General features: G+C 37.5%; 1 protein-coding gene across 1 annotated transcript; it reads right to left on the reverse strand.

The window, feature by feature from the left end:
* Positions 1 to 628: 628 nt before the first annotated feature.
* Positions 629 to 10539, reverse strand: LOC116256216 (uncharacterized). Its single transcript, XM_031632508.2, has 7 exons — positions 10064 to 10539; positions 9128 to 9255; positions 8851 to 9036; positions 8646 to 8741; positions 8487 to 8558; positions 7929 to 8045; positions 629 to 2130 (listed from the first exon to the last, which is right to left on the reverse strand). Exons 1-7 carry the CDS (start codon positions 10356 to 10358, stop codon positions 883 to 885), a joined length of 2142 nt encoding a protein of 713 aa, XP_031488368.1. The 5' UTR covers positions 10359 to 10539; the 3' UTR covers positions 629 to 882.
* Positions 10540 to 14832: the final 4293 nt, after the last annotated feature.

The raw sequence follows: 14832 nt of genomic DNA on the forward strand, positions 1-14832 counted from the left end.
ATTGAAAGATCCAATGACAGTAAAGGCGCAAAGCTATGTTATCCAATTTTACACCATTGATCAAATTCCATGTAATCATTTTTCGTAGATCCCTTTTAATGAACAGTGAGGCTTCAGAAATGGCTGAACCCGGAGTGTGTTAACGAACTGCACAGCATTAGACAGGCTTCATTCGAGGCAAAACTCGCCGCTTGCCTAAATGTAGTTAAGCTTGATAGTCTCTTGGCAGGGGATATTACAGAATTCCCGTAAGGCAATTTCAGAGTTAGCGTAACGACCAGAGTTTTGTTTTATAGCCAATCGAACTTTGCTTTTGAGTTCAACGATCCACCTAGATCTACAACGAAGAAAAGAGATCTTATTGTTCTCGCTCACAATCCACCATTATCATACACAAATAGTGACCACACGCACTCTCATCATGTATGAGCAAAGAGTTTCTACGCTTTCATCGGTCATGGCCAGGCCAACTAGCCGAGGCAGGGTAGCGCACAAGTCGAGGTTTGGATGTAAAACAGACATCACGAGTTCTACAAAGGCTTTCCATGTGACCAACATGACAGATACTCGCACGATGTCAGGGCACATGGGCGCCAACTTCCCTGACATGCCAAATAGATGAAAAAACTGAGACAAGAAAGATAATTGACAAGAAAGAGGTGAAATCCCTTTTACAACCAAAATATGAATCTATTAGTCTTACCAGTGCCATGTACCTACAGCAAATCTAAGACGTCTGGGCTGAAATTGAATACAGAAGAAGACCCCAACACCGCACAACCGCATCCTCAAAGACCCGAGCCCATGAACTTACCGTCTCCAACAAGATAACAAAACCCAAAATTCTAGTTCGAACATACCTGATTGGCGTCTTGGAAGAACCTATTGGCTCTGTGGCGATGTCTTCACAGCAGGTGGTGCTCCTGCAGCTGCTCCCGGTGGTGGTGCATCATAACCACTGTGTGAATTGCCACCCGCACTGCCCTCTCCAGAATAGGCAGGTGGCTGCTGGGAATAAGCATTATACGAATCACCGTATGACTGTTGTCCATAGCCAGCTTGTGTGGGTGCAGGCGCCCCATATGGCTGCTGTCCATATCCACCTTGTGAGGAACCATAGCTCGGTGCAGTTCGATGCTGGTTAGGATCAGGCTGCGCATAGCCAGTTGGAGCAGGTGCCGTCTGCGAATGTGCATAACCAGGCTGTGTAGGAGCAGGATAACCACCCTGAGAGGCGGGAGACTGGCCATATCCCATTTGGCCAGGAGGCTTTTGTGCAGCTGGTTGCTGATTATAGCCAGGTTGAGCTAGCGTTGATTGTCCATAACCTTGCTGCGACGGAGGCTGGGCTGCATAACCAGGCTGAGAAGGTGGCATTCCATAAGGCTGGTTAGGTGCTTGAGAAGGATAGTTTGGTGTGGTACTTGGTGGCTGACTGTATCCTTGTGGTGGTGCTCCAACTGCAGGTGGTTGAGAAGTTGGTGGAGGAGTTTGAGACGGTGGCCCTGCAGGAGGGACCTGGGAACCGTAACTAGGGACTGCTCCATCTTTGTTTCCATAGGACGGTGCTGAGCCATATGTTTGTTGTTGATCATAGCCTGACTGTGGGTTTGGAGGCTGTTGCCCATATGCTGGCTGTCCAGCAGGTGCCTGGTAGCCGCCATAACCATCCTGACCATAAGATTGTGGCTGCCCAACAGCGGGTTGAGAGTAGCCTGATTCACCGTAAGATGGTTGCTGATTGTAACTTCCTGGTGGTGCTTGACCATAACCATAAGTAGAGCCATCAGCAGGGGCGGTGGACCCCCCTGGTGCTGCTGGTTGCTGCTGCTGTTGCTGGTTGTAATAATCATACCCTCCACCGTGAGAGCTTTGTGGAGCAGGTGCACCAGAAGTTTGATCCCAGCCAGAGGAGAATCCACTTGACGTTTGTTGTGGGGGATAGCTTCCATACGGTTGTTGCGGCATGTTATATTGTGGTGGAGGTCCAGGATAAGCACCAGGTTGCATGTAACCATAACCTGGTTGCTGCATTGGTGGAGGGCCAGGTGGACCCCAACTTGTTGGTGGTCGTGGTGGTTGGTAGCCTTGTTGACTGTATCCACTCATTGGAGGATTCCTTGCACGATTCTGCATGATATCAAAAAATAAAAAATATATGAACCAGAAATCAACTGAAAAAAGGGACAACTATAGATAGTGCAAGTTAATAAGCAGCATGTCATTTCAGCAAAATCATGAAAAGGAAAACTAAATTAGAAAAAAAAAATATTCATGACAAAACACTTGCAATCACACAAATATATAGCTCTAACAAACAGAGGTGCACCCAACTTACCAACGTTGAGAAGAAACGTTCAACTAATGAGATGACCATCAGTTTTCCACCCTCGCCTACTTGCACCAAAATGGTTCTAAAAGAAAAACTTCCGAAGTACTCTATAGCATAAAAAGATATTCAACAGAAAATACACGCCTAAAATATGGTAACACAATCTGGACATAGGCGCATTATGTTCATCAGAACGTAACCTGCAGGGACCTGGCTGAACAACAAAAGAGCTATATGATCTAACTGAACTTCCACAAGATGACCTATACAAGAATGAGTGACTAACCAAATGAAGCATGAAATTTATAAACTAGATGCTTCCTATTTCAATTAAAATGAAAAAGTCCTGAAGTTCCTGTAAACAGAACTGGAATAAATAGTCCATAGGTCTGTAAAGTTATCACCGACTGAAAGCTAAACAATTACTTGCATTACATCTTCACAGAATAAAGTGCATTAACATAAAGATTTTAGCATAATATACTAAAGAGAAGACTCCAAGTTTCAATGGAATAAGGGAAAGTAGTTTCTTTTACATTAACAAGTTCCTATTAGTATATTCATGAAAGGTCATGATTGAACCTCAAATGTGCATAACACAGCGAAGGTCGAAAAAACATAGGCCTCCAATACTTTAAAGAGTGAAAAACCACAAGGTTTTTCCATTTCTGTGTGGAAATATAAAGACATTTGCAGCTACCACTTCATTAATATGTTCGGCGAGATATTCTGGTTCCGCCTTCATGGAAATATATTACAACATAATAGCTTCCAATGCCAGCCTTCAGTTTACAACATTGGGCAGCGATCATAAAATTACCGGACATACAACAAGCCCAATCCTTGATATTTTATCATCTTATGCTGCTTTGAAGCTTATAGTCCACAAATTATCAACTGAAATCAGAAAAGGGCTACTGCCCTAATCTCTAGCAGTTGTAACTTGTAACATGACCAAGATCCATACCAATTACAAAACCAATTAAAATAAATCTTGGCCTTCTTAGTTGTGTGAAATAACTTTAACATGATAGAAGATATCTATCAGAAGACCCAGATATACCCAGTTCATTTAAACATTCAAAGTCCATGGCACAGGACAGTTATCAATATACATGGAGGAAAAAGTTGAAACAAAAAAGGTAGTAGAATATTCATGTGTACCACTATACAGAGCATATGCACAAGTTCCAAAATAACAATTTGTTAACTTTTAGAACTTCAAATGGTTTAATGAGGAAGAAATCAATACACCTTTAATCCTGGGAGGCCCAAACAGCTAGAAAATCAGGTCTTTTCACAGGTAAAAGTGGAACAAACGTCAACAGAAGTAATATGAATATGATCAGGTTACTTACCAATAAGTTCTATATATCCACCAAAAAAATTAAGAAATAATAACGCCTTGAAAATGACATGACAAACACAAAACGAAAACTTGGTGAATTACTCTAACAGAGAACTCCATGCCAACAATTACACACTAAAAATTTTACTGTATGCATGTCAATATTAGGGAGAGAAAATAGATGGCTATAAATCAAAAGAACCAATAATAAATCAATTATACTGCACAAAACCGATAATATATGAAGTAAAAGCATACTGCACAAAAGCAAGGTTCATCCAATGGTGCTTGTGCAGCATTAGTATGAGTAGCAGAATCTTCACCCACAAGTCCACAACCCTCACCCTGAGACCGAATACATGAGTGGTTCTCTTGTCACTAGACACAGCGAGCCACTGAATTGATGGAGAAAGGGCAAAACACATGAACTAAAAGCCCAAATTTGAAAAGCTTTTCTACCTGATCAACCAGGAAGCGCAGAATCCATTTGGATGAAATGCGTAACCAATGATTCAGGCAAAAGAAATTTTTTAAAATAAGAATGTTAAACATACACCACATGAAGTTAACACCTTTGCCTCTCCCACTACAGCCTCATATTAAAACAAGTGCAGACATCCAGATGGTGATTAACTGATAAACTGAAAAGACATAATTCTCCATGATTCGCACCACTGATAATAAATTTCCATTAATATAACAAATCCTCCAACAATAGCACAAGAATTGAGGAAGAGCAGAAGAGAAGAAGCATCAGAGCTTTTCCATCCATGGTCCATACATAAATTTAGAGGCTTAAATATTATTTTCCTTGTTCTCCTTTATATCAACCAATAAAGAGGCAGACCAGTGATTCTTTAGTAGCAAAACCTACTTGAAGATCCACATTAGATTTAATAAGATATATATATATATATGGTGACATCCAGCAGTCTGCAGCCTCCTGCATTATTATAATACTAATACCTCCAAAAATCAGGATACATAGTAAAGGTTGAAAACCATACCAGCATTTTCCTAAGAAAAATACCCAATGGTAGTTGTTGCTCAATCCTGCACCATGTAAGCCTCACTGGAACAATTTCTAGTACAACAAGAGGACCTCTTGAAAAGACCATGGATTATTCAGACCAATGAGCAATACATTGACAAACCAAGATAGAAGATTGCAGGATAAAAATCTCTGGACTAAGGGCAGTTACAACTTTCTCAGCTAGCTCATGATTCCAAATCTATTCCATAGATGCAACTCATACAAAAAGTACCCATAACTTCTTTCTCCATAACCTTTCAAATATCACAAAATTACAAGCAGAATGCACCTACTCCAAATTAATCTTCCACCATCCACCATCAGGAAGCCCACCAGGAAGCTAAATTCAGGTATATAGCAAAGATATTATCACACATCCTGCAGCTTTATGTTCCAAATATTATCCAGAATTCTACATATAGCTCCATTCTGACATTTGTCACAATTTTACCAATACATGTGGCAATTTAGCAGTTTCACAGATGTCAGACAGGTTAACAACTCAGCTGAATTGACAATTTTGGTGTATGTCAAACTAATATTTTTCATGACCAGTATATAAAGAGTATATACAGAAGAGATGTTTTTAGTATACTGCCAGCAGAGATTCAACCTGCATTTTGAGAAAGAAATACTTGCAAAACGGAGAATGGAATATGTAGGAAACGTTTAAGTCTGATATGGCATCATTCTTGATGCCAAAGGATTCAGATCTTGAACGGGTCCTTCAGCATAATGGATGAAAAGGGATGCCAGTACAACTCTTATAAGTGGTTGAGATAGAAAAAGAATAAGACAGAAATGTATGGGCAAAAAATCTCCTCCAACATGATGATATAATAGGATGTCAAGTTTCCAACCTCAGACAAAGTAAGACAATTGGACATACAATGAAGACAATTTGGCAGACAATGAAATTGAAAGTTGGAAACAAGTAGCACGTTGATACAGCAATAAGGGCCAAATACATTTATATACAAAACAATCACCAGCAATACCTGCCGCTGTACACATATCTCATATGGTCCTATACCAAATGACTAATATATCTTTCAAACCATGAAACATTAGGCCACCAAACATACAAGGAGTCACAGAAAATTAAAATCATAATTCAAGCTGCTTATCAATAAAAAATAACTTGTACCCAAAAATTACCTAGATTAAATAGATAAAATAAAGAAAACAGTAACTCAGATGGATCCCAAAAAAAAGACAAGCAGGGCATAACATGAAGTACATATTTTTAAAAAGTTAAATGCTAAATTAGTACATTTAGGCATAAAATTGACACAAAATAATCCAATGAGAAGCTAAATTGGAAAATTATTCAGTAAGACTGAAAAAAGGAGTGCAAGTCATTAAGATCCACCATCAGATGCATAACCGCATAAGCACTTTAGCAATGGATGCTGCATGTTAAAGCCCAACTTTCAAGCATATAAAGAACATATTGAGCATAATCAAACAAAGATAATACTACGAAGAACACACCATCGAGTATAACACGAAGGATATCAAATTGGACAGTTGTAAATTCAAATAGAAGATGGTAATATACTCTGAACAAGATTGTAATTACCAGAAGGAAAAAAATGACTCAATATCTGGCGAAAATGAACAATATTGACAGAAACGTTTAACATGAAAACTAAAAAACAAATATACAAGTAATCAACCACTGGCCATAAAAATAGGACAATGTAAAGCAATAAGCTGCACCAACAAAGTTCATGAAATCCATGGGTCCAGTTAAGGTGAACAAAAGTGAACTAAAAATAACAGATTATTCCATAGATAGCTAGGTATATGACTAGAACTTATGTTTTAATCCAAAACCAAATTTAGAAGATGCGATTAAAGGATTTGACAAGAATAAACCTATGGCCAAGCTACAGGTTCAATCAGTATCATAGAGCAATTCACAGCAGAAAAAAAAATGTTGCTCACATACTACACATGTCCTGTAATTTAAGACATGGAGATGAGAAAGAAACAAAAAATGGCAGAATTCTAGACTTCCAAAAGAAAGATAAGAAGGTAACAAGAAAGACCAAGGGTCAGTGGCAATTCTTCAGCAGATAGAAGTTTTGATACAAAAAAAAAATAACAAAATACAGCCCTGCCAAGAAAGTCTATGCTTAATGTGGAAGTTGATAGAATTATTAAACATAGCAAGATAGCTATACAAATTTCAAAAAAACACATGCTTGACAACACAATTTGAAGGGTTTTGGATGACACCCTCATCTAACCCAGTTTTGTGAAAACTGAAACCAAGTTTTTTAATGAGTTTTAAAAAGCTTGTTTTATAGTTTGGAAGATACACCCAAAACCTGGCTTTTGAATAACCTAAGGGAAGCCAGGTTTTTCACTCCTTTTACAAAATCAGCTTTTGTCAAAACTGGGTTTTTCTCAAACCTTGGTTTGCCTCCAAACCTGGTTTTGGGGTGTCATCCAAACACCCCCTAAATTAAAGTATCCACAGGAATTGTTCAAAAAAGCAAATCCAAGAACACCAACACCTGCATAATAAATTTCAAATTGATACAATTTTCCACTTCCCAGGTACTAAGATATGTTAAGAAATAGAGCCCCTAATGTTGTAGTCACAAAATTAAAATAAAACTAGCAACACTATGAGGAAAATGGCCTTTCAGTAATTCTTCTGTTACCAAAGAATGGCAATATAATCTCTTGAACAACGATAGATACTAGTTTAATTCTCATAAGGGTAATTAAATAACAACAAAGTGGGTTGACCTGCATGGCAGGAAACTATAACTGTACAGGTGGGGAAACATAATGCCAGCACCTCTTCCCCAGCCAGACCTTGTACTGCCTCACTAAAACATAATACTGACAGCAAAGAGTTAGACAGGACACAATAATATTGCAAAAAACTACAAAATCCATGATTCCTAAGTAAGTTGACGTTACAACAACAAAACAAGCTATCAAATGCATACAACAAGCAAAAGGATAACCTTCTGTATTTCAACTGTTTAGTACCATAGTCTGCAGAAATGCAAAGTAGATCTGAAAATAGAGACAGGTAGATCTATAGAGCAACCAAGTCTATTGGTGCAGTAATAACTATGCTCAAAAATTGAAATTTAAAATGCAATCCAATAGCATCATGACATCACAAAAAATTAAATACATGTAGATAGCCACGGTCAAGGAAAAATAGAAATTGAAAAGACAAAACATACATCGCTGCAAACTTCATTGACTAATTGTTTTGCAATTTCAATTTGCTCTTTGGTACCATCCATCTGAACTGTTCTCTCGGCAGATGTATCACCAGGAGGGAGATGTAGAGGAATAATCTGCAATGATTGAAAAGAAAAACAGTAAGGTACATGTGGGAACTGCAAGGAAAACAAAAAACCTGGGAATACAGCACATGCACATCCATGTAAGAAAGAGACAGACATGTCATCTAATCGCAATTACTTGTTGAAATGTAAAGACTAATTTTTTAGGTATTCAATGTAATATTTAGTGTATCAGAATTCATTCTGCTATAATGTTCTAGAACACTACTAGACTTCTAGTCATACCCATCTTCGGAAATAATGAACACTAGATTTTTGGCCATCTCCATGGTTTGACATTGAGAAATTAGACATCACAAGTGGTCCGACACGAAAATAGACCTTGTAAACACCTGAAATTTGCTAGATCTATGGTAGGAGCAAGTACCATAAATGATGGCTTAAAACTTTCGAAAAAGAACACAGGAGTATATCAGTGCAAGTGAAGCCCACCTGAATGCGAGCTCCAGACCTGCTCTGCATGTTTTTTATCGTTTCTCCACCTTTGCCAATTATCAGACCGACCTGTCAAAAAAAACAACCAATCATGTTTAAGACAGAAATGAATTTTTTGAAACCAAATAATCTGAAATAGGATAGAGACACGTCTACCTTGTTGTTAGGAACCTTCATGACAAATTGTTCAGTTCCAGGAGTGGCAGTATTGAACCTTCTTGCAGCAAGTATGCCAGACCCTCCTGCTTCTGCCTAAAGTCATATTTTCAAACAGACATATGATACACTGTGGTCTGTGCTAAACAAAATGCAACAATCAAAGACAATAATTTCAGATATCTAAAGGTACTTGCTATAATACCTCTGACAACACATCATTTATAAGCTGCTCAGCCTTGCTTATCTGTTCTGGCGTACCCATAAGTTCTACAGGCCTAGTTTGGGAATTAGGATCAGCATCCATATCCCTTGTCACTTGAATTTTTGCTCCTGATTGAAGTTGAAGGTACTTAATTGTCTCACCACTCTTTCCAATGATCACGCCAACCTGCACACCAATATATAAGAGGTAATTCACATAACAAATAACAAATAGGACAAAAACGGATAAAATTGGATAATACTGGCATAATCATTACCCTTCCATTTGGAATATCTATCTTTTTACTGGTACCCTGGTAGCCATATGAGCCAGTCTGTGAGCCAAGACCAAATGACCCAGATTGTGAACTAGAAATTGGGAAAGTTGATGGTTTTGAAGCATGATCTGCATTATACGACAGAAAAAACATAAATCTTCATGAATAAAATATACTAGCTGGCAACTTCACCCTGCATAACACCTTCATATCTATTCATATGAAGGATAACGATATAACTACCCAGCCGCACCTGGTAAACAGAAATCAAGACAGTTGCCAACATACAAACAAAGTTGCTTGAAAATAAGCGAGAGGTTCAAGAAAGTGACAGATCCTATACCCGGTAGCCAAACAGCAGGTTAAGCTAAAAAACCACGGTATGGACTATGGACAAACAACCCTCAACTAGCTAAGAAAAAAACTCCACCATGTGAAACAACTTTCAATTAGCTGAAAAGCTTAAGGCTATGCATTGCTCCCTGGATGCACATTGGGATGAAAAACCCGATACAGAACAACTATAGCGACTAAATACACCAAAATTTCGACACATCAGACACATAACCACATTCAGGGAACCCATATGGTCCTAGGCACAATAGGAGGCCAAGTTCAAATTCATTGAAGCAGAGAAAGCCAAGGATGCAAGTGACACTAGAAATGTTGCCCGCTCATCCTGGATAGTCCTAAACCTAAAACACGAGGGAAACGCTAAAAACAGCGTCCACGGATTTATGAAAAGGGTCTATCCCAACACCAGGAAGTACGAACACATCAAAAGCTACCAATACCTACAATAGAACTGCAGAATAAGTCACAACTACAGGATCACACGAAGACAGAATAACATCAGCAAGTTCAACACACTACCATGAGAGCAAGATGACCCCCCCAACCAAAGAACAAGAGTCTACTGAAAACCCAAAACCTCACCTCCCACACCAATATCATCACCCCCGTTTTCGACGCGCGGCCTCTTTGCCTCCGCGTTGTTGAACAGCCGGGCAGCTATCTCCTGGGCTCTCTGCTTGGCGAGCTGGATCTCGTCCGCAGGCGGAGGGACGCTGTTGTACGATGGCTGCGTCTGGGAGTCAGAAGGCGGCGAGGTGATGGGCGCAGAGAACCCGGTCGACCGCCGGGGCGGAGGAGCTGACGACGGAGGGGCTATTGGGTCGTCGAACTTCCTTTTGTTGTCCGCCCTCGAAGCGTACTGGAGATCGTCCGACATCTTCGCCCTCGACAAAACCAAGCGACGAACAACCTCACTCGAAACACCAGCCGAGAAGATCACGGCGTCAACAGACCCCTGAAATGGATTTGCAGAGAAATGGAAATCGACTAGATGAAGAGGGAGATGAACAGAAAGAAGAAAACTAGGGCTTCTTTGACGCCCTCTCTCTCAACCTGTCCTGGTGACAGTAAACCCTAGGGGGAATAATTTATAGTAAACCGTCTTTTTATTTCAAATGACTCTTTTGCCCTTAGGACTTTTAACGAAGACAAACGAGGTCGTCTCTGACTTTGTCTGCAAGTATCTCAGTTTGGATTAAAAAAAAATATTTGGATTTATGAAAAACATGGTTTTGTAAAAACCAAGTTTTATGAAAACCTAATTTAAAAACGTATACTTAGTTTGGATGACTGAAAAAACTGGTTTATAAACAAAAGTAAGTCTTGCCTGATTTAAGCCTTTCATAAAAACCAAAAATTTTATAAAAACCAAGTTTTGGCAAAAACTTAATTTTAATGTCATCCAAACATTATTGAAATGATATTTTGAGAGAAAATCAGGTTTAGTCTCTCGAAACCTGATTTTAAATTGTCATCCAAACACCTCTCTTTTAAAAGATCTTTTTGAAAAAACTTGTTTAATTTTTGTAAAAAAAAATCTTTTTAAAAAACGTGTTCCTTTTAAGTTATTTAAAAACACAGTTTGTTAAAACCTATTTTTTACAAAACCTGTCGTGCAAAGGCCTCCTCGGTTTTTTATCAGTTTTGAAAAACTGGCTAATGTGTATAAGTTAGACGACTAAAGCAAGCTTTTTTAGTAACTTGAGAATTCCTAAGTTCTTCACTCATTTTTGGAAAACATTTTTTCCTAAAAATGATTTTTAGTGACATCCAAACATACTTGAAATGGCATTTTAAAAGGGACTTTTTTTAATTTCAACAATTGGTTTTGGGGTTCCATCCAAATGCCCATACGAGTTTATGAAGACCTGATTTTGTAACTTTATTTTGACTTTTGAAGTGGATTAAAATAAAACTTAAATTTTGTTATTTTGGATCTCCGACATATAAAATTAAGCAACTTAATGGTGCATAATCCTCATTAAAGTGTGTTTATTGTGTTACCTTACTTTTTAAAAATTATTTATTTATTTCTGATTTTTTATTTTTTTAAATTTAAAATACGTCTTTAATACAAAACTGATTCAAATGATTTGATTTCGACCTCTTCGATTCACTTATCATCATTAGCTTTTTAATTCGATTCAAAAACTGATTTTTGATAAGATTGGGCATAATAATCAACAATAAATCTATGGCTTATGTAGCTAAAAATTCAAAATCAATGGGTGTGCATAAAATGGTGATATAAATCATCATTGAAAACATTTTTTTCGAATACAAATGACAACTTTTTTTTTATGTTTCTAAGATTTTAAATCGATGAGTTTAAGTTAAAATCCAAACTTGCTAGTTAAGTATCTCGAGTGTTGATGTTTAACGGCTTTGGTTAGCTTTGTTGAATTGCAACTTCTCAGAAAAGTTATTTGGTCATGAAAGAGACGCAGCTTTTTTATATTAGGAAATAAGCAATTTTATTGGTTGTTTACAGAAGTTTAAGCGCATGATACTGCAAAGTCTATCTCTTTCTCCCTCTCTCGCCTCTAATTGAATGCAAAATTTCTTTAAAGGTGTAATAATCTCTTAAAAGAAAAGAAAGCACTAACTTATATCTCTTAGATAGTGTTTTATATGCTTATACCTTTTTAAAATAATAATAGTTTTATATTTAATTTTGACAAATTTAAATTTATCTTATTTAGTGAGACTGTTTTTCCGTTTAGTAGCAGTCGTGCGTTCTCTTTCTCTCTCACACCCACAACTCAACTCATGAGCACCCTCACACCATCGGATTTTGTGGAAAGCCTTATGTCCATTTTGCTATTCGGCTACGACACTATCTTTTATTTGCAGCTGAGTGACTCTGTCGCTCCGTTTATCCACTCACCCCTTTTACTTTGTTTTATTGTGTTGTTGTATTGTTTATTTTGTTTTTTTTTTTTTTTTTTTTATGGTTCGTTCTTGTATCGAGGGAACTTCTTGTTCCTAAATTTTGTTATGCATTCATATTTTATGGCTTCTCTCTCTCTCACACACACACACAAACAAACACACATTTGAGAACAAATGCCCATATGTACAATTGGGAACCACTTTCTTTTAACTTAAAATTGCATTGCTTCCATTGCATTATTGCAGGTTGCTTTAACTACTATAACTTCTTATTTTTATTATTAAATAATTTGTAAAATAATATGTCTCCATTTTTTTGATATGCATGAACTGAAAGATATAATAACATTGATAAAATGTTGCTGATATGCTGTACTTGTACCAATCATAATGTTTTATACAGCAAACTAAACTTGAACGATTAACTTATTTATTACACTTAAAAAAGTTGATTATTAGAAGGTTGCCACGTAAACATGTTTTAAGAGGTGATTTACAAACAACAATTTTATCTATTAAGGCAACAAACAAACACAAGAATACCTATTCTAGAATCTACAAATAGTATGTTGGATCAATTTTCTTGATTCCAACAAATTTGATTATGATCTTTCTTATGAAAAAGTTACCAATCTTTAGATATTAAAACATTGAAAAGGAAATCAAACACAAAATCATTTCATAATATATAAACTACAAATGCCTGATATAATCATATATATGATAAACAATATTATTGTTGTACCGCTATGTATATATAATCATCATCTATATGTATCAGAAACAATATATTCATGCAACAATATGTAATCTACATTTTATTTCTTATTGCACTTCAACAAAATAGTTTTTGAGTGTATTTGTGCACCAGCTTGGGCCAATGGCTGATATGCATTAGGTCACTAGTTCGAGTGGAATGGGCAAATGTGGAGGGACTATCATTGGGAGGATTTCATCTCTCAATCATGTGGTACTTCATCATCATAAGATTCATATAAGATCCATTTGTCTAGATATCGTCATCTAGACAGTGGCGATGAAAACCTTCACCATCTATGTAAATATCAAAGTCTGAGATCCATCATAGCGGAGTCGGAGCTCCGCTATTCGACACCCTTGGTTCGAGCTTCATGGGCATCAACTCTCTGCACAAGCAACATGATAATGAGGTCATGAGCGCGAGGAGGTAGCCATAAGTTTCACCACCTTAAATGGGTGACTAAGTCTCTCAACCCAAGTGCCGTTACCGTAGAAGTGGAGCCACGTATGGGTTGGCGTGGGCAGTTGCCCACATCAGCCTATCAAGATTTCTTTATTTTTAATTAATATTTTTGAATGTTTGGTATGTAATGTACATGAATGTCCATTCTAATATGAAAATCTGCTAGGGATGTCCCCTAAATAATTTTTCTGGCTCCACCATTGCGTTCCCCCATGCAATAAAGCAAAAAAGCAAAGATCTTAGTTCTACCATTAAAGAAACCAATGCCATTCATGTGAATGCTCTTTTTTTGCAATGTGAACAAAACATATGCTTTCCCTTTTCTTAGAAACCTTCTTGCTCATCAACTGTCATGGTATCCCCCACATTTTTGATGTTAAAGCTCCTTATCATGTAGTTCTACTTTACTAGCTTGAGTACTCGGTGAGTTCAGTTCACTGCCTTTCTGTTTGACTCCACTTTTAGAATGATATGACCTTATGTATTTATGAGGAAGATCATAATGGTTCTCGACTTTAAGCCTAGTATTCATGCCCATCCCAACACTAGCAAAACTGATCTTCAGTTAGTTGAATCTCGAATCTGTTGCAGAAAGGATATCCAGTTTCCTGTGTTGGCAGTTAAATCTTGAACTTAGAACTGGGCTCGGGTATAATGTAGGCTATTAGAGACAATAAAAAATGGCAAATAATCATGTTGTCTTCAAAATTAATAGCATTTTTAAACTGGGTTTGAGAAAAACCCCATCTTAACAAAATATTGTTTTTAGAAAAAGAGTCACTGATGTGCAAGTTGAAACAGTACTCGAGACACCGAAATGAGGTAAGGGGTTGGATGGGAGCTTCGACTTTCTGCTGAACTGTGGGTGTTCTCCGCTTACCCGTAGAAGAGATCAAATAACTTGACTGCCCACCTAGTTTATTCATAGTAAACTGTGTTTTTGGTGTCACTCAAACACAGAAACCAGTTTTTAAAAAGGATTCAGAACCTTCGTTTTTTCACAAAACAGTTTTTTTTTCTGACATCATCCAAACACGCCCAAAGAAAATGGGGACATTAATGTACTTATCAAACCTACATCCATGACTACAACCAGTACAGCTAAATAGGCAAAATGCACTTGTTGGGAGGAGCCATCCCATACATCTGTTTTGATATACACATGAATGTCTACCAGTGGCAGAGATACATGAGAGCTGGTGTGGTCCACTGCCCACACGAGCATGTCAAAAGCTTC

Source organism: Nymphaea colorata, chromosome 6, assembly GCF_008831285.2.
Source record: "Nymphaea colorata isolate Beijing-Zhang1983 chromosome 6, ASM883128v2, whole genome shotgun sequence".
NCBI lineage: Eukaryota > Viridiplantae > Streptophyta > Magnoliopsida > Nymphaeales > Nymphaeaceae > Nymphaea > Nymphaea colorata.

Coding starts and splice junctions, on each gene's coding strand:
- LOC116256216 (XM_031632508.2), bottom strand. CDS start 10,358: ATGTCGGACGATCTCCAGTACGCTTCGAGGGCGGACAACAAAAGGAAG. Junction 8,559..8,645: donor TGAAGGTTCCTAACAACAAG/GTAGACGTGTCT, acceptor TTTTTTTGACAG/GTCGGTCTGATAATTGGCAA. Junction 2,131..7,928: donor TCAATGAAGTTTGCAGCGAT/GTATGTTTTGTC, acceptor GATATCATGCAG/AATCGTGCAAGGAATCCTCC.